This window comes from Eschrichtius robustus, chromosome 11 (assembly GCF_028021215.1).
Source record: "Eschrichtius robustus isolate mEscRob2 chromosome 11, mEscRob2.pri, whole genome shotgun sequence".
NCBI lineage: Eukaryota > Metazoa > Chordata > Mammalia > Artiodactyla > Eschrichtiidae > Eschrichtius > Eschrichtius robustus.
In genome coordinates this window covers 103,758,649-103,779,825 of record NC_090834.1, presented here as the reverse complement: position 1 = coordinate 103,779,825, position 21,177 = coordinate 103,758,649, and the positions used below count along the sequence as shown (strand labels likewise).

At 54.9% G+C, this 21,177-nt stretch overlaps 1 protein-coding gene across 1 annotated transcript; it reads right to left on the bottom strand.

Moving 5' to 3' along the window:
- Positions 1-7,400: 7,400 nt before the first annotated feature.
- MS4A10 (membrane spanning 4-domains A10) lies at positions 7,401-15,813 on the bottom strand. The gene is made up of 7 exons (XM_068556148.1): positions 15,760-15,813; positions 15,157-15,276; positions 13,984-14,040; positions 12,373-12,501; positions 11,109-11,219; positions 8,785-8,903; positions 7,401-7,527 (listed from the first exon to the last, which is right to left on the bottom strand). Exons 1-7 carry the CDS (start codon positions 15,811-15,813, stop codon positions 7,401-7,403), a joined length of 717 nt encoding a protein of 238 aa, XP_068412249.1.
- Between the last annotated feature and the right edge of the window lie 5,364 nt (positions 15,814-21,177).

Here is a 21,177-nt window from a genome sequence, read left to right as displayed (position 1 = left end):
CACACCATGAGAGTCAGTGTGTGGTGGTGCAAGAGTGTGGGTATGGGGGCTCCACGGAGGAGTGTGAGAGGGTGGGCCGTGAGGCTGGGAGATTTCCAGACAGACAGGGGAGTGGAGACACAGGACACCGTGGGGGGATGCCAGGTGTTGGTGTGGCTGGAGCGAGGTAATTCTGGAAAGGAGGGGAGGAGGCTGGTGGGGTCCTCTAACGGCCCCAAAGACCGCCCCTGAAGGGAGGTGTGGGTAACAGACATGTTTCCCCAGGTTTTCCTCCTCACTCCTAGAAACCGACCCAGGAAACCAGCGGCGCCTCTGGGGCTGGCGGGCCTGCTGTCTGGAATCACAGGTGAGTGGGCCCCCCATGAGTGGGGCTGCCAGGGGCCCCTCTGCTCCCTTCTTCCTTCCTTCCCCCTTCTCAGAGCCCCCTAAGCCACGTTCTCCCAGACAAGAGGGAGGGTCCGGCCGCTGGGAACTCCTCCGGAGGAATCTCTTAGGGATTTGGGGTGGAAGCAAGAGCCTGGGACAGAAAGCGAGTGGAGGTGGCCACGTGGATGCGGCAGGGTCACGCTTGACTGGCTGCGGGATGGCAGAGCGAGGAGCCCGGGCTGAGGGTGGGGCTGGATGGGGTCGCCCCGCCCCACCCCGCCCAGCCCCGCCCACCGGACAGGGACCTGGCCCCGCCCCCTTCCCCCCTCGCAGCCTCGCTTCTCCTCTGTAGCCCTGGAATGACCGTGGTGCCAACCTCCGGCGCACGATGCGGGTTGTGTGCTCACTGCTCTCCCAGGCACCCTTGCTGTTGGGGCTCTCCGAGCATCGCCCTGGAGGCCGGGAGCGGGTGCCAGGAAGGCTCCACGGCAGACCAAGAGGCAGAAAGGCAGAGCTATGCTTCTCGTGCTAGTTGGGAGGCAGAGTGACCTGCTGGAGAAATTAAACCGTGCCTTTTCTCCCTTATACTCCTGACGGCGGGCCCATCCCTTCTCCTTCCTGGAAAGGACAGAAAAATCTTCTGAGGTCTGTCTCAGGTCTGGGGTCTTTTCTTTTCTTCTTTTTTTTTTTTTATTAATTAATTAATTTATTTATTTTTGGCTGTGTTGGGTCTTCGTTTCTCTGCGAGGGCTTTCTCCAGTTGCGGCAAGCGGGGGCCACTCTTCATCGCGGTGCGCGGGCCTCTCACTATCGCGGCCTCTCTTGTTGCGGAGCACAGGCTCCAGACACGCAGGCTCAGTAGTTGTGGCTCACGGGCCCAGTTGCTCCGCGGCATGTGGGATCTTCCCAGACCAGGGCTCGAACCCGTGTCCCCTGCATTAGCAGGCAGATTCTCAATGACTGTGCCACCAGGGAAGCCCCTGGGGTCTTTTCTGAGGCCTCCATGAGGAGAGAACAGGGGATGGTCATAGCATCTTTGAGTTTCAAGGACGGCCCTACGCGTGCTTCCCTTCGGATCTTTCGGGGAAGGTTTGGCCCATCCAAAAATTACAGTGGAGTCCTCTGAAGGGGGCTGAGGGAGGGGAGGAGAGAGGTGGGTGCTTGGCCAGGAAATGGGGAGTGGCCCTTCCTGGGGAGGTGGGAGGCCTGGAGACCAGGGAGGTGATAGGAGGGCTCAAAATTGGTGGCCACACTACTATGTATAAAATAGATAACTAATAAGGACCTACTGAATAGCACAGGGAACTCTACTCAATACTCTGTAATGGCCTATATGGGAAAAGAATCTAAAAAAGAGTGGATATATGTATATATATATATATAACCGATTCACTTTGCTGTACAGCAGAAACTAACACAACATTGTAAATCACTATACTCCAATAAAAATTAATTAAAAAGTTGGTGGCCACACAGGTCCTCCAGCCTTCAGGGCAGTGGTGGGAGGGGCTCACGGGGCAAGCCCACCCCGCACAGAAGGTACGAGGGCAGCTCTGGGGTCCACATCGTGCAGCCAAACGGGCAGCAGAGGCCTCCGTGGATGTGGTCCTGCCCCTGCCCCCCACTATTCCAAAGATGAAGCCCTGGAGTTTCTATATGACCCAGTGGTGTTCAACAGAGCCCCAATAATGACTGATCAAAACTATTGTCTACTACACATTGGCATTCTCCATTGGCACTTGCCATCTACCTCTACAAGGATTAAACCATGTCCTGCTGCAGCTGCTGACTTTCAACACCCCCTGAAAGGAGTTCAGGTGGAGAGCAGAAATGGGGCCCTCTGTGCTCGGGGAAACACGGGCAGAACAGATCTTCAGATAGTTAGATATTTTCAGAAGCCAATTTTATGAGGCCAATTCTTGTATCTCCTTGTATCTAGAAAAGCACTAAAATCCTTCATGGTGACGTCTGCTCCTCGTGACTAGCAGAAGCCTTCTGTGAAAAATATGTGCTTGGTTGCATGTACTCCCCCTTCACCGAAATCACATGTATACTGAACTTCCCCCCTGCCTCTTTGGAGCGGTTTCTCAGAGCTACCTGGGATGCTCTCTCCCGGGCCTGCAGTCCACATTTTACCCCCAAATAAAACTTAACTCGCAACTCTCACATTGTGCACTTTTTTTAAGTCGACACCATCCCACCTTTCGGAGCCAGGTTTGACTCAATTAAGAAAGGTAAAGACATAGAATGCTTGACTTGCCCACTATGCCCTTTAAATCCCACGGAAGCCTGTCCTGTGGGTCAGCCCGCGGGCTTGCACGTGAAACCACTCGCGGGGAAAGCGGGCTGCTCCAAGTCGGTGCGTGTCGACATCACTGTGAATAAAAGGAAGCGATTCACACGGTGCACCCAGGCTCTGCTCACAGGCACACACCCGGTCACCCACCTAGCACACACCCAGACTCTCGTACATATTTTGGGGCTTTAAAAAAACTCCTCCTTACCTTGGAATGCTCTTCACCCCACAGCCTCTTTGGCTTCCCACGGGTCCACCTTCCTCCTCCACGTGCTTAGCTCACCCCCGCTGTCGCGGTACTTTTCCTCAGCCCTCTTCACTCTGTCTCTCAGTGCCCCGTGTCCTCTTGCAGCCAAGCTGGCCCCTCACCCATTCAGTGGACTGGCCCCGGCTTTGCTGGTCAGTGAAGCCCCAGGGCAGAGAGGCCCTGAACGGTGTCTGAGGACCCTCACCCTTTTCAGGGCCACATGCAGCCCTGACCTAGCTCTGCCACTCACTAGCTGTGCCACCTTGGGCAAGTCACTTAACCTCTCTGAGGGCAAGAACTGCTGGCCAGAGCAGGGCAGAGGACTAACTATGTGTGGGGAGGGGTCTTTACCTGCCCTTTGGCAGGATTAAACAGGCAGGAAACTCCCAATGACCTGAATCTTGGGTACCAGGCACAAGGGTTTGCTGATGAGCCAGAGGAAAAATGCAGGCTCCCGTCCAGGTGGGAAATTCTCTGGACTTCCCACACCATAGTCTCAGAGAGATCTTTCCAGAACACAAATCAATGGCTCCCTCTGGTCTTTGCTTACTATGGAAGCCCAGGCCTCATCCTAGCACAGAGTTTCCCAGCCTTGGCAATATTGGCATTTGGGGCTGGATACTCCCCTCGTTGGAAGGGGAGGGGCTGTCTCGGGTATTGCAGGACGTTTAGCAGCACCCCTGGCCTCTACCCACTGGATGCCAGTAGCAACCCTCCCCCTATGCGACGACAACCCAAAATATCTCCAGACATTGCCAGTGAGAACCACTGCTCTTGACCAATTAAGTGACAGTCACTGGAGGCAGAGCCTGGGGGAATCTATAGATTTTAAAGGCTCCACAGGTGATTTGATCCAAGTCAGACCTCTGAGCTGCCCCTTCCCCAACCCTGGGTGCTGCCTTCCTGCCCATCTCTGCCCCGAGCTTCAGGCCCATCCCACCAACCCAGAGCAGAGCCCTGACGTGACCTTTAACTGCTCAGGTTCAACTATTCACGCTCTGTCCCCTCACCCCCTATCCTGCTCCTGCTCCAGGGGCTGAGGGGAGAGAAAAGTCAGGACCTAAACTGGTAGGGGACTCCTATCACCTTCTCCACAAGCCGATGCCCTGGAGTGAGCCCTGATGGGATGGAATGTGCTGCTCCCCCAGTTGGTCTGGTTTTGTATTACTGAACTTTGAGGACAAGTCCCTACATGACTTTGACCCTACATGACTGTCTTAGTCTGCTCAGGCTGCTATAACAGAGTACCATAGACTGGGTGGCTTAAGCAGCAAACGTTTATTTCTCCCAACCCTGCAGACTGGAAATTCGAGATCAGGGTGCCGGCACGTCAGGTTCTGGTGAGGGCCCTCTTCCTGACCTGCAGCCGGCCACCTTCTCGTTGTGTCTTCACATGGTCCAGAGCAGAGAGAAAAGCAAGGTCTCTCCAGTCTCTTCTAAGGACACTAATCCCATCATGAGGACTCCACCCTCATGACCTAATGACCCCCCAGAGGCCCCATCTCCAAACACCATCACATGTGGAATTAGGGTTTCAAATATGAATTTGGGTGGGGACACAAACATTCAGTCCAGAGCAATGGTTTTCATCTGACCCACTGACTTTTGATGCTAACCTCTTTGTAAAGGGTGCTTCCTGTGTTTGGAGGCCAGAATTGCCTCTTGTTTCCCTCCCTCCCATGCCTTTGCCCATGCTGTTCCCTCTGCCAGGACACCATTCCTCCCTTTGAGGCTCAGCCAGGACTCCAATCCTCCTGCAGCACAGCCCTGGCTGCCCTGTTCCATCTGTGTTCCCAAAACACCCTGCCCAGTGGGTCCTGTGGCTGTTTCTCACTCTCCAGAGCCACTGAAGAAGGGCTTTTTCACCTCTGTTTCAAGGAGGTGAAGGGGCTGGACTTGGCTGTCAATCAAATGAAGGCTTGAATCCTGCCTCTCCCACCAAGGAGTTGCATTACACAACCTCTTTAGGCCGCAGTATCTTTACCTGTAAAATTGGGATAACCACAGACCTTTCCTCATAAGCTCCTGGAGGACTAAGAGATGATGCTGATAAATTGCTCAGTCACCTCCTGACATAGCTAGACTAGGAAACAGAGGCAGCATTGCAGAGTGGTAACCAGTTCAGGCTCTGGCATCTGACTGAGTGTAATTCCTGGTTCTACCGCTTTCTTGCTGTGTGACTTCAGTAAATTACGTAACCTCTCTGTGCTTGAGTTTCCTTAACCATGAACTCATTTTTGTGAGGACTTCTTATAAAAGACCTAGAATGGTGGCTGGCACAGTATAAAAACTCAGTCAAGGTCGGCTACTGGAGTGGAATAAAATTCCTTAGCATGTGGATGTTTGCAGACAATCCCCCTCCACACCTGCTAAAGATAATCCTATAACTGCCAGTCCTATCTAACTCTCCTTCTGCAATTTCTTTGTGTCTGTGTGTCTGGGATAGTCCTTGAATGTATCAGTTTGGCTAGGCTACTGTCCCCAGTGGCTGTGAAGGTATTGATAGTTTGTAGGTGTGATTGAATCCATAGTCAGTTGACTGTTAAGTAAGGGAGATTTTCCTGGATAATCTGGTGGGTCTGATCCAATCAGTTGAAAAGTTTAAAGAATAGAGCTGAGGATTCCCTGATGAATAAAATCCCTCGTGGATGGCAGCTCCAGGCCATGCCCAGAAGATCCAGCAAGTCCTTCATGACAGCCTGCCCAGCCCCACATCCACATAAGCCGATTCCCTGCAACAAACCTCAAAGTATATCTCCCACTGGTTCTGTTTCTCCCTCCGGGCAGGGGCCTGGCACTTAGCAGGCAATTTGCTCCTGAATGAATGCAGGGTAGCAGGATGCTGGGAAGAAAGCGGGGAGGCAGGGAGCAAGTGATGGAGGCCGTCTGGGGTGGTGGGGAGGTGAGGGTGTGGGCTGAAGGCTGAGGCCTGGAAAGAGCTCCGTCTGCATGAAAGAAACAGCAGGGCCCGGCCAGCTCGGACCCTGTGCCTTGGCCTACCCTTCCCCTGGTCAGCGCCGGGCAGACGTTTTTTAGTTTTTGGCTGCGCTGGGTCTTCGTTGCTGTGCGTGGGCTTTCTCTAGTTGTGGCGAGCGGGGGCTGCTCTTCGATGTAGTGCACTGGCTTCCCATTGCGGTGGCTTCTCTTGTTGCGGAGCACGGGCTCTAGGCGTGCGGGCTTCAGTAGTTATGGCGTGCAGGCTCTAGAGCACAGGCTCAGTATTTGTGGCGCATGGGCTTAGTTGCTCTGTGGCATGTGAGATCTTCCTGGACCAGGGATCGAACCCGTGTCCCCTGCAATGGCAGGCGGATTCTTAACCACTGCGCCACCAGGGAAGTCCCTGGACAACCTTCAGGCCTCCATTAAGACAACCTCCAGAGAAAAGCCCAAACTCGCCCCCCTCCCCGTCTCTACCCACCCCGTATTCCACATCAGTTCCCCATTACTTTCTTCTTAACCCCTCTCGGTTTCCTTTCCAGCAGTTATGTGTTTATTGGTGTGATTGTTTGATTACTGCCTGTCTCGCCCACCAGAGTCTAACCCCAAAGAGACTAGAGACGGTGTAGGGGTTTGCTGGTGGTGGTCCCCCCCTTGCCCCCCAGACGTAGCAGGTGCAATGCAGTCTTTACCTGTGGAAGGAGGGAATGAATGCGTGTGAGGCGGCCCTGCTCCATCACCTGTCTTGAGGACAGGGGTGCGGGGGGGGGGGGAGTGTGAGGAAGGAGGAGGGGCGTGACTTTGCGTTTCCTCTTGATGTTTTCGGGTGGGGACGGGGTAAGCGTTTGCAGGATTATCCTATAGACTGGAGGAGACCATAGGTTTGGGGAAAACTTAGGGTGGGGGTTGGATGCAGATGCTCTCAGACTCCCAGGGAAGGAGGTGGGCAAGGCTGGGGAGCGTGGCATGGTTAGCAGGGCTGGAATTGGCACCCAGCTCTCCAGACAGCCACACTGCCCATCACACCCTTTTCTTTCACCTTTTCAGCATGCCCTTCAAAGACCGTATTTGTCCCAAACATTTGCATGGCTTTTGGCTGTCTGTAATGCTTCCACAGAGCCCAGTGACTTTTACTTCACATTCCGTCCTAAAGCCAGCTGCAACCCACAGAAGCAGCAGATCAGAAGTGGAGAAAAGAGGCTACGGGCAAGCCAGTGATCGAAACCAGAGGTGAGAGCCAGAAGTGGCACCAAGGGAGGTGACAAAGCAGATAGGAGAACTCAAAGAACCTCAAACCCCAGGAATATTTGATGCAAGGACAAGTGATCCTAAGGGCATCACTGCACACAGGAGTTTTCTAAGACTGTGCAGAGGACTCTATCCCAGACAACCAAAAACCTGGGCTACCATTTGGGAAATGGCCCGCCTGGGAGGACAGGGGCTCCCGTGAGCCGCGAGGGCTGACTTTGCTATGTAGGCCGGTGTCGTAGCTGCCCACACCTGCAAGTCTCATCTGACCAGCGAATGTGCAGCTCCCAGGGAGCAGGGGTCATGCTAGAGCTGTGTTAGGGTGCCATCAGGGGGCAGCACTTCAGTTTGAAGCCAGATTGTCCCTGTCTGAATCCCAGCTCTGCCATTTATAGCTGGGTGCCTCTGGGCAACTTGATTAACTTCTCGGAGCCTGTATGAAATGGGGATGGTAACAGAACCTACATCCCAGATTGATGTGAGGATTAAATGACATCAGCTTTGGCCCAGTAGGTAGCCCAGTAAAGATTCAAAGAGTGAGCTCTGCAAATCTCTGGGGGAAGAGAGTCCAGGCAGAGGAAGGGCAAGGGGATGGTTCAGAGGCAGGGGTGTGCCCAGGGTGTCTGTGGAACCTCCAGGAAGCCAGGGTGGCTGGTACAGAGTGAGCAACAGGCAGAGAGAAGCAGGTGAGATCACGGAGGTGGGGAGGCAAGTTGCTTTTGTTTTATTTTTACCATGTTTACCTGATTTTTGTGGTTGGCTTATTTTTATGGAAAGATACTGACTTCCTATTTGTTGCTGATACAAAGTACCCCTCTAACGTAATCGTATTTGAGAAAAAAGTCAATTTAAGGAAACATAAAGGAAATATAGTACAGTCTGCAAATAAACAAAACTCATGAAGACTGTCCTCAGATGACTGAAATTCAGGAAATGAGGAAGGTGGGTCTCTCTCTCCCATATTCATTCAGCCCAAGTAGGTGTGGAATTCCGAGGCTGAAGCTTCACTGGCAACCTCGGATGTCACAGCTGGGATCCTGAACTTGACTCTGATGTCAGAGCTTTCCACCTGGATCACTTCATCTACTCTCCCCTTCGCTGTACAGATGGAGACACTGAGGCCTGCTGGGGCAGGCAGGGAGACACACAGACGGTTTGGAGGGAAGAGCTGGTCAGAGTTTCTGCCTGACTCAACACCCCTGCTGCCCTCACCCCAAATCCAGGGATTCAGATGCACAAGTTCTCCCAGAGGCCTCTGGGTAGGTTGGGTCAAGGGAAGATGGTGCCTTCCTGGGCTCTGAGGGAAATTCTCTGGCTCCACTCACAGCCCCACATGGACAGGCCCCCTGTGTGCCCTACTGACTGGGGGAAGTGGACAGGGAGGGTGGAAGGGGTGCAGGGGGCTTCCGGCCCAGGGGTCTGCTCCCAGGGCTGGCTGGGTGGGAAGGCAGGATCCAGCTGTGCTCGGTCCAGCTGAGGTGTTATGGGGCATGGGGGCCTGGAGATCCCTCCTGGGCCTGAGGGGCTGGGCTGGCCCCATGCCTTGGCCACCAGCATGGGGCAGACATTTCTAGCAATGGCACCATTTGCCCCTTTTTGGTAACCACCCCTCGGAATCAGTCCATATCTGCCAGGGAGATAGGCCCACGGGGTGAATTCTGATGGTGCGGGGAGCCCAGGGTCTCTTCACCTCTGCTCTTGTTTGTCCTGCACGTTGCCTTGAGTCACATCCTCATAGGATGGTGGAGGCGTCATCGGCGGCCCCCTGAACTCCAATGGTGTGTCAGGAATAAGGGACAGGTCATCCTTCTGCAAAAGAGAAGCCACCATCCCCGCTGCTCATATATGTGGAGCGAGTGGCCATCGACAAAGCCCTTCCCGCCGGCTGACTTGGTGGAGTCTCAATTCCCCATGAAGGTGGAGAAACTGAGGCTTGAGAGATGGAGGGACTTCCAGGAGGCTAGGGTATGACTCTCTCCCCATCCGTGATCCTGAGAAGGGAGAGGCCAGGTTGGAGGCAGTGGACCTGGCCCTTGTTCCTGGCCTGCTACCTGTGTGCTGGTGACCCGGCACACCACTCACCCTGTTGGCTTCCCCGGTGGGGCTGGGCCAGCTGATACACCGAGGTCCCTCTGGGCTAGAATTCATTCTGGGGGCGGGTCTAATGCTGCCTTTTCCTCGTCCCTGATCGGTGACAGGTAGCTGCAGAGCCTGTGTCCGGCACTGGCTCCCAGATGCAGGAGGGCGCAGAGGCCCTGGGGACTTGGCCACTTACTGTCGTGTGGTTGTAGGGAGTCACTTAACCCTTCTGAGCCCCATGCTTCCTCTTAGAAACGGGAACGCAGAACCTGCCTCTGAGGGTGGCTGTGAGGTTCAAGGAGGTGTGGCCCCCAAAGACATCTGTGTCTTTCCCCCGAACCTGCAACCATGTTAGGTTACATGGCAAAGGGGAATGGAGGTTGCTCATCAGATCAAAGCTGAGATGGGGAGATTGTCTTGGATTCCCTGGGTGGGAACAATGGACCCGCAAGAGTCCTTAACGGAGTAGAATGGAGACAGAAGGGAGATATCGGAGGCTGCTGGGCTGCTGGTTTTGACAATGGAGGAAGGGCCACAGGCCAGGGAATGTCTGCGCCCTCTAGAAGCTGGAAAAGGTGAGGAGACAGACTCTCTACCAGAGCTTCCAGAAGCGAAGGCAGCCTGGCCCACACAGCTTGATTTTAGCCCAGGGAGAACCACTGCAAACTGCTGACCTCAGAACTGTAAGATAATACAGCTGTGTCATTTTCCCCCGCCAAATTTGTGTTAATTTGTTACAGCAGTGATAGGAGACTGATACAGCCGCCTGGGGCATTCAGCACGGTGCTCTGCGCACGGCACATGCCAGGAAGTGGGAACAGTTATTGTTAATTCCTGCCACTAGGTGGCAGGGCCTCAGTCTCGCTGACCTTAAAAATGGGGTTGACCTCAGTGACTCAAGGCCCCTTCCAGCTCTCTGCCGTCTTAAGAAGAAGACTTCCTGCCAGACAGCCAGGCAGGGACTAAGACAACTTATTTGTTTGGTGTTAAGTAAAACTCAAGTGCAAAGTCATATCGGCGTTATGTGAAAACTCAGTACATCAAGGATGCTAACATGAAAACAATTGAAGTGTTAAAGTTGCAGAATTATGGGGACTTTAGAACATACTTTTTTTACAGTGTTTGAAAGTTAAGATTATAGTATGAACTTTTTTCCTTTAAAGAAATGAGCCTAGGAAATAACTTCTGGGGTGGGGCAAGTGATCCTGAGGGCATCTATTCTTTTATTTCTAAATCTATCTGGCCTCAGCCTGCCATTCTGCCATCCTCATGAGCACACAAGGGCTTGGCTATGGGTGGGACGTGCCTTGGTCTGAGTCCTGGTTTTTCTCATGGCTGTTTGACCTTGGGAAGTGATGTGACCACTCTAAGCCTCGGTTTACTTCTCTGTAGAATGGGGTGGGGTCAGTACCTACCTCAAAGGGTGGTTGAGAAGCTTCAGTTAAATGTCATGTTTCTCTAATGTGCTTAACAGAGAGGGTCCTTGGTACCCCCGAAGTGCTCAGTCCCTGTGATCCACCCGCTGATTCCCACCACAGCCACAGCCCACAACATGCTGCAGCTCCTCCAGGCTTCCCTGGCCCGTCTCTGAGGCATTGCACCTGCTGTTCCTTCTGCTGTGGGTCCCTTCTCTCATCCTACCTGTGGGTCCGGATCCTGCCCATCTCCACGGATCTCCCCCATAAGATTTCCAGGGGCTTGAGAGCTGGGAGCACAGTGGCCCGTTGTCCTGAGCGCCCATGGTCTTTTCTCCTTGGTGGCCTCACATTTTTCATGTCGAATGGCATCCTCCCTGCTACCATGCATTGTCTCCCCTACTGGGCTGTGGGTTGCCTCTGTATGTGGTCCCACTTAGTAAGTGCTTGGCAACATCCCCTTTGCCTGCACCCTCTGTGGCTACACCCTCTGTGTTTCCCATCTTCTGAAGACCCTCACCTCTGCAGACAGGTGGGTATCCCTATAGGCCATGATGGCCATGAGCCCCGGCAGGAAGACCTCCAGGCAGGTGAGACAGAGCAGGGCCAACTCCAGCCTCTGGATGTGGACCTGGGAGGGAGACAGGGGAGGGAGAGGCAGGTAAGGCCTCGCTGGGTATCTGCACCCATTGCATGGGCACGGGCAGGGGTTAGACCCGCCAGCAAGGACAGTGGGGCTTCAGCTCCCAGGTGTGCCCTGGAGGCAGGGCGAGGTTCTGTGGGGCTGGGATGGGGTCTGTCTCAGTCATTGCTCTATGCCCAGCGCCTGGCACCCACAGGTCCTCGGTGAGTAGTGTTTGAGGACTGGAGAATCTCGTGGGTCCCTGGTAGAATGGCAGGTGGTCTTAAGCATCATCTCCTCCAATCCCACTTAGATGGGGATACCTGTGCTCAGGGAGAGGGAGCATTTCTTACTGCGGGGGAGGGGAAGTGCTGGGCTGAGGACCACCATGCAGCTGGGATGTCTCACAGGGCCATGAGCATTTGGTGGGGAAGTGTGTGCATGTGTGTGTGTGCCCACACCTGCATGTGCATGGTGGAGGGCAGCTATAAGGAACCGTGAACCACCGTGGTCACGACGCTTGGAACCTGACCCTGAGGCCCGCAGACACCGACACGGAATGGCTGGTCCACCTGCTTCAGGGGTGGCAGAGTCACAAAAAGAGCCCTGGGCTTGGAGTCTAGACCCAGCTGAGTCCTCACTGCACCCCTGCCGTGCTGTGTGGCCTTGGTCCACTAGTTTAGCTTCTCTCGACCTCAGTGTTCACTCCCATAAAATGGGGGTAACAAAGTGAACTCGGCCGGCTCTGCAAGTCTGCTGTGAGGCTCACCGATAATGGGGGTCATTGGGGCTACGATATTTAAAGAGCCTTGAACAGGGAATCAGCCGTCCTAGACTGTGGTCCTGAATTTGCTGCCAACTTGCTACTTGACCTCCGACAGGCCCCTCCCCTTCTTTGGGCTCAGTTTCCCCATCTATTACAGTTGGACTCAGTGACTCGAGGTCCTGTCTGGCTTCCTGATGCTGACCAGTGAGAAGGCTATCATCCCCTCGGCACCACGCCTCAGGGTGGGGGGATGGGCTGGGAACAGATCCACCAAGGGCCCCGGCGCCTGTGCCGGGCTCCAGAAGAGGTTTTCTGAGAGCTGGAAACTTCCTCTGGGCCAAGCCCAAGGCAGTGCCTTCCTGGGAGTCAGAGGACCCCTGGGGCCCAGGCACTCACAGTGTCACTGGGGTACGGTTTCCAGATGGGGAAGTCAAATGGACTCTCCAGAAAGAGATCCTTGGCAATGACAAAGAGGCCAGCCAGCACACAGAAGAAGCTGATGGTGTTTGCTACCAGGCACACCTTCTATGAGCAAAAAAGAAAAGTATTAAATCACTGTCCGAAGGTTATAGACGGGATCTAGGCCCTCCACCCAGGCCAACCAGTAGCTCGCTCTTTGACCTCAGAAAAATGCTGCCTGTCCCTGGGCCTGAGGTGCCTCGTGCAAACATGGCTTTCTGAGTTAGCTGACCACCGAGGAGGCCGGTGGTCCGGACCGGACCTCACTTTCTACGGGATGGGATCGGGAGAACCCAAGGGCCGCCTCTGGATCCATAAACTTTGTAACAAAGAAGGATGCTCCCACTGCCATCTCCCTCTCAAAGCTGCCCCCAAGCTTCCTGGCATCAGATATGCCAACTGATGAGGCACCCAAATGGCCCCCCACCCAGCTCCTTCCCCACCCACAGGAAAGGGTGGGACCAGCCCTGAGTGGAGACTCACTCACGTCTGCCTCCTTCCCCACCACCCATGGCCCCTGAAATGCCTCTGTTCATCATCATCTTGGGTTATTTACGCATTATTCCAGGAGCTCTTGCCAAGTGCAAACCCCTGTACCAGGGAAAGAGTATAGACATAAGGCACCTCCAACCCCTTACGCTAGAATGGATTTCTCTGCAATAAGAGGCTCCCTACGCTCAGGGGTAGGAAGTAGAGAGGCTTATGGTTTTGAAAGGGGCCCAGTCCAGGAAGAAGAGGCAGGTTTTTGTCAAGCATCTCCTGCCTCTGCTCTGGGTAAATGGCACAATACCCTTCTGATCTCTACACCCCCTGAGAGAGCAAGGGGCAGCCACAGCCCAGCCCAAGCTGCGGGGCATGAATGTGGACCTGGGCTTGGGGGATGGAGGTGGGCTGAGGCCATGACACAGGATTGGTGGAATGGTCCTTCCATCCCCCATCCACCTCCATCCATCCGGGCTTGTGTGGGTGCCGACTCTGTGCCTCCCTGGGCCATCCTGGGGTAGAAAGATGCTCAGACATCTGCTGCCCAAGCTTAGTGCATGGGAGAGAGAGTCAGGAGCTGTGCGGACACAGAAGTCAGCCAAGGCAGTCAGGGAAGACTGCCTGGAGGAGGAGGCGTGTAAGCCAAGCCTTGAAGAATGATCAGGAGGAAGTCAAAGCCAGGAGAGAATGCACAGCGGGGAAAGGGCAAGGTGCTCGGACAGGAGCCAGCACAGTGCAAGCAAGGAACAGTTGTGTCTGGCTGGCGCTTAGAGATGAGAAGTTGATGGACACCCAGCTGCGGCCGGCTTGCGGGCCTCATAGACTTGCTGACATGGGAGGCAAGCCCAGGGCACAGGGGAGCCGAGGGAGGTGGGGCTGGCAGAACAATCACCCGGGCTGCTGTGTGAACAGGCTGGATGACGCCTCCAGGCCTGACAGGACGGTGGCCAGAGCTGGGGTGGAGGAAGGGCAGCAGGTGGGGAGAAAAGTGGGGAGTAGGGGTGAGAGGGCAGACCTCCAGGACAGGGACTTTTCTGCTTGAACACTCTCTGCTCTCCAACTTACCAGATAATTTTTCTGAAACGTCTCCATTGCTATTGCCAAGATCCCTGAAATGAGGAACTGCGGGCCAGATTTGAAGCAGTCGTAAGAGAGAGGCTGGGGTGCCTTGAAACCCACAAATTCCCTTCCCGCTATTCTCTAAAAAAACCAGCCTCTGAGGGCTGGTGGGGTAGAGAGCATCGTTCCTCTGACAGAGGGGGCTCACGGCCCATCCCAGGCCCCTCTCCAGCCAGGCTGGTCTTCCCTGTGTGCACAGGTCACTCCTGGGCTTCAGCTGTGTCCTGCACTCAGACTGCCCTCCCGGCCCCCTCCCGCTTCTCCCGTTTACCAGCCCAAACCATCCCTCTGGTGTCAGCTGCACTATGCTGTCCACCCTGACCCTGGCTCCTTTCCTGGATCCTGCAGTTTGGAGGATATTAGCTGTTGGGTATCAGCACCTGGAGGGTCTCTGGTGTTTTTCTGCAATTATTCTTTCATATGTGTGCTGAGCACCTACTATGTGCCGGTCACTGGGAGCATGGGGATGGGTAGGCACCCACGCGGAGATGGTGGTTCCCCACTGTGCACTGAAAGCTTGGGGTGGGGGCCATGGGGACAGAGGACTGAAGTGGCAGCAGAGGGTCAGGATGCCTGTCTGAGAGGGCGCCGAGGACCTGGGACTTGGTGTGTAAGCGGGACTCCGCCGAGACTCGGGGTGGCGGAGGATGCCCTGGGGAGCCTCCAGGAAAGATGCGGCCACCGGTCTCGCTTTCATCTCCCACCCTGGCCAATGGCCTTGTGGGGACGGGAGTTGTGCCCTGCAGACCAACCCTGACAGAGACTTCAGGCACCAGGGATGTGTGGCTGGATCCAAAGGCACCTGAGGAAGCCTGAGGAAGGTGTGGTTGCCCCAGCTCACGCTCACTCTCTGTGCTGGGTGCACTGGTCGATTAGGGGAGGGCGCTGAGAGCCCGGGGCTGCAGGCCTTCTGGGCTGCAGGCCTGCAGGGGCCCCTGGGAAGGAGCTGCTTCCCGTGTGACTGAGAGAGCAGAGGCAGAGCTAAGAGTCTGGAGAAGGGGGCTGAGGCTGCTTCCCTCCTATTTGCTCACTCCGCCCCACCCTGCATCCAGTGCCGAATGCCAGGTCCCCCGGGGTCTGCCTGCTCCCCAGCCGGCCCACGTTTCGGCATCTACTCACAGAGGCAGCCCCCCAGAATGGATACCAAGACTTCAGCACCACCAGGTGAAGGCTCCGGACGACAGCAACAAGGTAACCCGCAATGAACAAGTACAGCAGAGCGATGACAACGTGGCAGGCCTGGGCAGGAGAGGGGCAGGGGGCAGAGAGCTGCCGTCAGGGGACGTGGCCCTAAAGGAGGTCGTCGGGGTCCTGGACCGGCTGGCTGAACGGAGATCACTCCCCACCTTCTAAGGGATCCTGGTGGGTCTGCAAGGAAGGACCACGTCTCGGAAGGCAGCTGGGAATCACGCACTTGTTCTACCACCTGTGGCCATGGCAGTGCCTCTGGGGGCTGTGGGATGGGGAAGAGAAGGGAAGGAGAGGAAATTTCTTCTGCTGAGGACTTCTTATGGGCCCCCACTGAGCTGGTGTCGGTGTAGGTGTAGACAGCCTCTCCCATCCCTCAAGGGCTTTTTAAATCTTAGGGTGAGTGTTCAGCAGGGAAGCTGGAGGCTTTCTCATCCCCCTCCGCCCTCAGGGCTCCCTGCACTGCCCCCTCATGTGCCCCCTCCACTTCCTTCCCCTCCCCCTACCCCAGTGCCCTAGGAAATGGACACACACCCCCAGCTCCTTGAGAAGGCGGCTCCTCTTCCTGGGCTTCTCTTCTGGTGCCATTCTGGAGGCAGGAGGTCAAGCTGGGTCACCTTCTGGGGTAGATTTGGCAGGCCAGGCTGGGTTGGGCTGGAGGCCTGCTTGGGCGTGGATCCTCCAGCTCCGGACCCGGGAGTAACTGTGGCTGCTCTGTCGGCTTCTGCCGCCGTGACTCCAGCCGAGGACCTTGGCTGGGGGCCAAAAGAAAAGGCTGGGACAGAACTGTCTCATTTCTCTGGCTTGTGCCTGGGTGAGACTCAGTGACTATCCTCGGGGCCAGGACCTTCCAGAACAGCGGCTGCCCTGTGCAGCAGCCCCTGAACTTGATTTGACCTGGAATGAGCTGAGTCTGGGGATGGCGAGAAACTGACTCACAGCCTCTGTCAGGGGCTTCAGGGATACAGCTCCTTCCGGGGCAGGAAAAAGAGGACCAGACAAACTTTCCAACCATTGCAAGACAGACTGCACCCAAACTGGCCGACTGCAGTTTGGCGAGAGCCCAGGGGTGCAGGAAGCCGGGGAGGTGGTGGGAGCTTTGTAACCAGTCCCCATTCACTGGCCCAGGATGATCCAAAAGAAGGCAGGTGGGAATCAAATAACTGTCCTACCACCTAGGGCGATGGTGGTGGCTCTTGGGTTTAGGGCATTAGGGAAGAGAAAGGAAGGAAACTTCTGCTGAGGACTTACAAGGAGCCAGCACTGAACCAGGAAGCCAATATTTAACAATGACAAAAAGTCAACATTTACAAGTGCTTTCTCTGTTCCAGGCACCGGGATGAGCATTTTACATGCATTATGTGATTGTATCCTCATCCCAGCCCTATGAGTTGTCCTTGCTCCCCTTTTGCAGATGGGGCTCAGAGAGGTTAAGCCACTTGCCCAAGGTCACACAGCCAGTAAATGACTGGGCTGGGACTCAAAGTCCGGCAGACTGGCTGCAGAGCTTGTGGGCTTCATTCTTTTATGCACTGTTGCCTTAATGAATGAAAATGAATGTTCTGGATGTTTTAAAAGGCATGAGAAATGGGTTGGGGGAAAAGGTTGCAGGAGGCTGAAAGCTCCACTTGCTGAGGGGCTGGGTGACTATGTTGTATGTTGATGCCAGGGCACTTCAGGGCCTGGGAGCTGCCTGGTGATCTGGTGAGAAAAGCTGAAGTTTTTCTCAGGAGAATGGAGTTGGGGGGTGTCTGGGAGGGGATTGGGGGGGCTGGCTGTGGGGATCATGGTAGGTGATGGTTCTCCACGGGGACAGGGCTAATGAGCAAATCCTTTAAAGGAACTGGGCTGTTTTCACTCTTTCTAATAAAAAGGCGGGGGGGGGGGGAACACATTCTCCTTGATTTTAATTCCAGCTGTGAATTCAGGAGGTCCTTTGTGAGCATCCACATTTTGCAGTTTTTCTGCCACGGAGGTAGTGGTGGGGGGAGAGGAAAAGAGCCTTGGGAGGCTGGGGGGGACAAGTAGCCCGGGTGACTAAATCCCAGACAGCAAGTCCTTCATAGCCAAAGGGCCGGATGGGGCCCCAGGGTTGGTGAGCACCGGCTCTGTGTAGGCACTGTGTGGGGAGGCATTCTTGCAAGCTGACCTCCCTCAATCCCCAGGAAGTTGGTTCTATTCCATAGAAGAGGAAACAGAGGCTCAGAGAGGTCAAGTGCCTTGGCCAAAGTCACACAGCAGAGAAGTCCCTGGGATTGGGACCGTGTGTGGTCCGACAACAGTGCTCTGTGCCCAGGCTGCTGGGACACGTGATCAGTATCTCCACTGGCCTGTAGTGACAACCCTTGATTTAGTGGGGATGTTTGAGGAGGCTGGGCCTCTCTCCTTCCTGGGCTCCAGAAGCAGAGCTCAGAGACACATGGCTGCATGACTCCCTTTTCTGGGACCTGGCCCAGCTCTGCATGGGAATCCATCCCTGTCTCAATTCCCAGCTCTTCAGAGCCCCTCTGACACAGCGAGCTGGACTGAGGGATGCGGTTGGTGGCAAAGGCCAGTATCAGTCAGCCACTGGCTGTAACCAGACTTCTCCCCTGCACCTGGACCTCAGTGCCACTGGGAAGCACAAAAGAATGAAGACCTCTTGGCAGAGCTGTCTTGGATGGAACAGGTTGCCCAGGGAGATAGTGAGTGTCCAGTCACTGGAAGCGTGCCTCTACTTGGCGTTCGCTTTCCAGAGTTGTGGTGCTGCGAGTGGGTCAAATAGTCAGTCAGGAGTTGGATTCAGGAAGCTGGAGTAACCTTTCTCAAAGTATGTTCCATGGAACACTGGTCCTGATAGATCAGTAGCAAAAGGGCTCCATGATCAAATAAGTTTGAGAAACCCTGGATATCTATTCTCTTTCCCCTCTTTAGCATATAAAAGGCTCTGAGAATTCCTGCAGTGGAACACTTTAGTATAATATTAAGGGCATTTCCCAAACTTAATTGGCCATGATAAATTAACTTTTTTTTCTCATAGTCCAGTGATTCTACACACGTGGTAGTCGTGTGGGGAATACTTTTGGGCAAAGTGGCCTTAAACTTATAAACTTTAAATTCTGTTCTTTTTCTGGCCTTCTTTGCCCTCCTTTTGGTTTTCTCAGATGCATATCACGGCAGGGATTGGACTGTGGTCTCTAAGGTCACTTCCAACTCTCAATAATCCTCTCACGGGACAGAAGGAACTTTATACAGCGGGAGGGGAAGGCGGTGAAGAGGGCAGACTGAGATAACCAGAGGGGAAAGTCTCTTGTTTGTAAAGGTGAGATCCTGCTCTCCGAGAAGGGCGTGGACCCTGGGTCCTCAGGAAGCTATGCCCTGTTGTCCTGCCTGCTGCATCTCCAGAACCTGGCCCAGGGCTGATTGGGGCGGAGATGGCTGGGGAGGGGAGGGGGCAGGAGACGGCTGTGGGCCGTGGGAGGAACATCTTTAGGCTTGACCTCTCCGCAGTCCCCTCAGCCAGCTCAGGACCCACAGGCCCAGGCAGCCTGGCCCCCCAGGGAACCAGCCAGGAACGAGCCTTTGTTCCTTCGGCTCCTGGAGGGTGGGGCAGGCAGGGACAGAGGGGGCAGGACCCTCCAGCTCCGCTGAAGAGTGGACCAGATCCTGAGCACCCAACGTGAACAAGCCCGGGCCAGACCCTGGCTCTGCTCCCCCGAGCTTTGACCTTGGGCAGGTTGATTGCATCTCAACCCCTTAGCCTCCTCACCTGTCACATAAGGAGTGCTGGTGCCAATCCTGGGGGTGCGGGTGGGCCGGGGTTGTGGGGATTAAACAGGATAACATCTGTAACACGCGGGGCCTGGCACCTAGCAAACGTCCACTAAATGCTGGCCGGCATCACCTCCAGCCTGCCGCGCGCCTAGAATCCTGCCACCGGGCTCCACTTTGTCCTGTCTGGTTCTCTGATAAGACCTGATACATCCTGGTCTCATCATCGGGAGGGGTGATCCCAGGGTGGGGAGAGGGCATAAGAGCTCTGGGCTCCAGAAGAAGGTGGGGAGGGGTGTGGGAAGGGAAGGAGAGGACCATGGATATTGAACTAGTGGCCGGAGATTTATCTACGGAGTCCTGAGCTCAACACCACAGGGGCCCAGGCAGCGGTGAGTAAGATCTGTCCATGGGAGTTTGTGGTCAAGCAGGCAGAGAAGACCTGTGACCCGAATGGGACTGTACTGTGGAGGCCTAGAGGACAGGGCGAGCTTCTGAGGATGTGTGTGTGTGTGTGTGTGTGTGTGTGTGTGTGTGTCTGCGTGTCTGTGTGTGCATGTCAAGCAGAGAAAGGCAGGGTTGAGAGGTATCGAGTCACACCATGTGACGGGGGGATGGGGGGGTGCCAGGGGCCACCCATAGAGGATCGGGGTTCAGTGGATGCCAGTTACAAATCGGCTGCAAATGTGCCAAAGCCAGCCTCCCCCCAAGGCATCAGAACAGGGTGCTGGTGCAGAGAGGTTCACCTGCCAGGAGCCAGGGGCCCTGCAGGAAATGAAGGCTTCTGCCCTGGGATGGAGTCAGGAGGCCCGGATTCTAGCACTGGCCTTGAGTGGTCCTGGGCAAGTCCCTTCCCCTCTCTGGGGCTCTGTGTCCTCAACACTGTGTCTGTATGTGAGTTTCTGGGATTGAAATGGAAATGCCGAGGCCTCTCCCAGTATCAATGGTCAGTGAGTGGCAGCAGGATGGGGGTCTGGGTAGCAAATGCCTCCCTGGGGTAGATGCTGTTGGTTCCCCCCAATTCCCAGATATTCTTTGCTGGGGGCAGGGGCACCCATTTCCAGCTGCCATAATTGTTGGCTGCTAGGGGCTCACAGCTGCTCCCTTTAAATTTAAGGTTTAAATGACACTTCCTCCCCCAACCTTGCAGCCAATGACTGGCTGGCATGGGGTAGAAAAGGCTGACCCCCTTGCCACATTGTGGGACCCAGTCTGTGCTTCTGAGTCACCCGCCAGTGGGATCCGGCTGAAGCCAGCAGGCAGCTGGAACCACATCTGTCCCTGGCTTGCTTCCTTTGCCCCTGTCCTGCCTTCCCCTGCTCTTCCCCTGAGAGGGCTCCCTCATAAGTCAGTTGTCCAAAATCCTTGTCTCAGGCTCTGCTTCTAGATAACCTGATGGAAGACACTCCCTCCTTGTTTCTGCCATGGGGTCCACTCACCTGGCCCGGGACCTCCACTCTGAGAGTCCAGCCGCCCTGTACCCTCTGGATCCGCTTCAGCCCCACAGAGGCAGCACCAGAAGATCAGAACATCTTTACAACATTAGACTTTGGATATGTTCCCTCCTGGCCGCACCTCCTGCTTCATGACCCAGCTGCATGTGAGCTGTCAGAGTCTCTCCCATCCCCCAGACCCAGGCAGGAGAGTCTCTCCTTAGAGTTGCAAATTTCCTTTGGAAAGTAAAATGTTGACAATCGCTCAGGACAGATGGAGTGAAGATGATTGTGATCTTCACAGAGTCAGAGGTTGAGCCTTTTAAAAGACTTTTTAATTCTGGAAAATTCCAATAATTCGCTAACGTAGAGAGAATGGCCCTGTCAACTGCCACGTACTGTTCCCCAGGGACAATCGTGTCCATCTTGTTTATCTCTTCCCACGCCTTCTCCTCATCAGTAAGCAAAGCTTGGACTTCCAACCGTTTTATTTGTAAACATTTTAGTGTTTATTTCTAAAAGATAAGGACCCTTTAAAAAAAAGGTGACCACATGTCACAACTGAAAATTTAAAGCAGTGAAGACCTGCTGCTCCATGGGGCCTATTTCCGGGCGATGCAATAGCCCTGCAGCCACACCGAGCTCTGTGCTGGGGTTAGATGGCTCCCTTGTTGAGGAAAATTCAACACTGGGAGTCAGGAAAACCTCTTCTTCTTCCAGTTTTTGCTACTTACTAGATATCAAGTATCTTCTCAGTGTTCACATTTCT

Bases quoted from the DNA above. Each gene is read 5' to 3' on its own strand.
- MS4A10 (XM_068556148.1), bottom strand. From the start codon at position 15,813: ATGGCACCAGAAGAGAAGCCCAGGAAGAGGAGCCGCCTTCTCAAGGAG. The intron at 12,502-13,983 runs GTAAGTTGGAGA...TTTTGCTCATAG, and splicing joins CGTTTCAGAAAAATTATCTG to AAGGTGTGCCTGGTAGCAAA. The intron at 7,528-8,784 runs GTGAAGAGACCC...CATTTCATACAG, and splicing joins CAGGACAAACAAGAGCAGAG to GCTCCGAGAAGTTAATCAAG.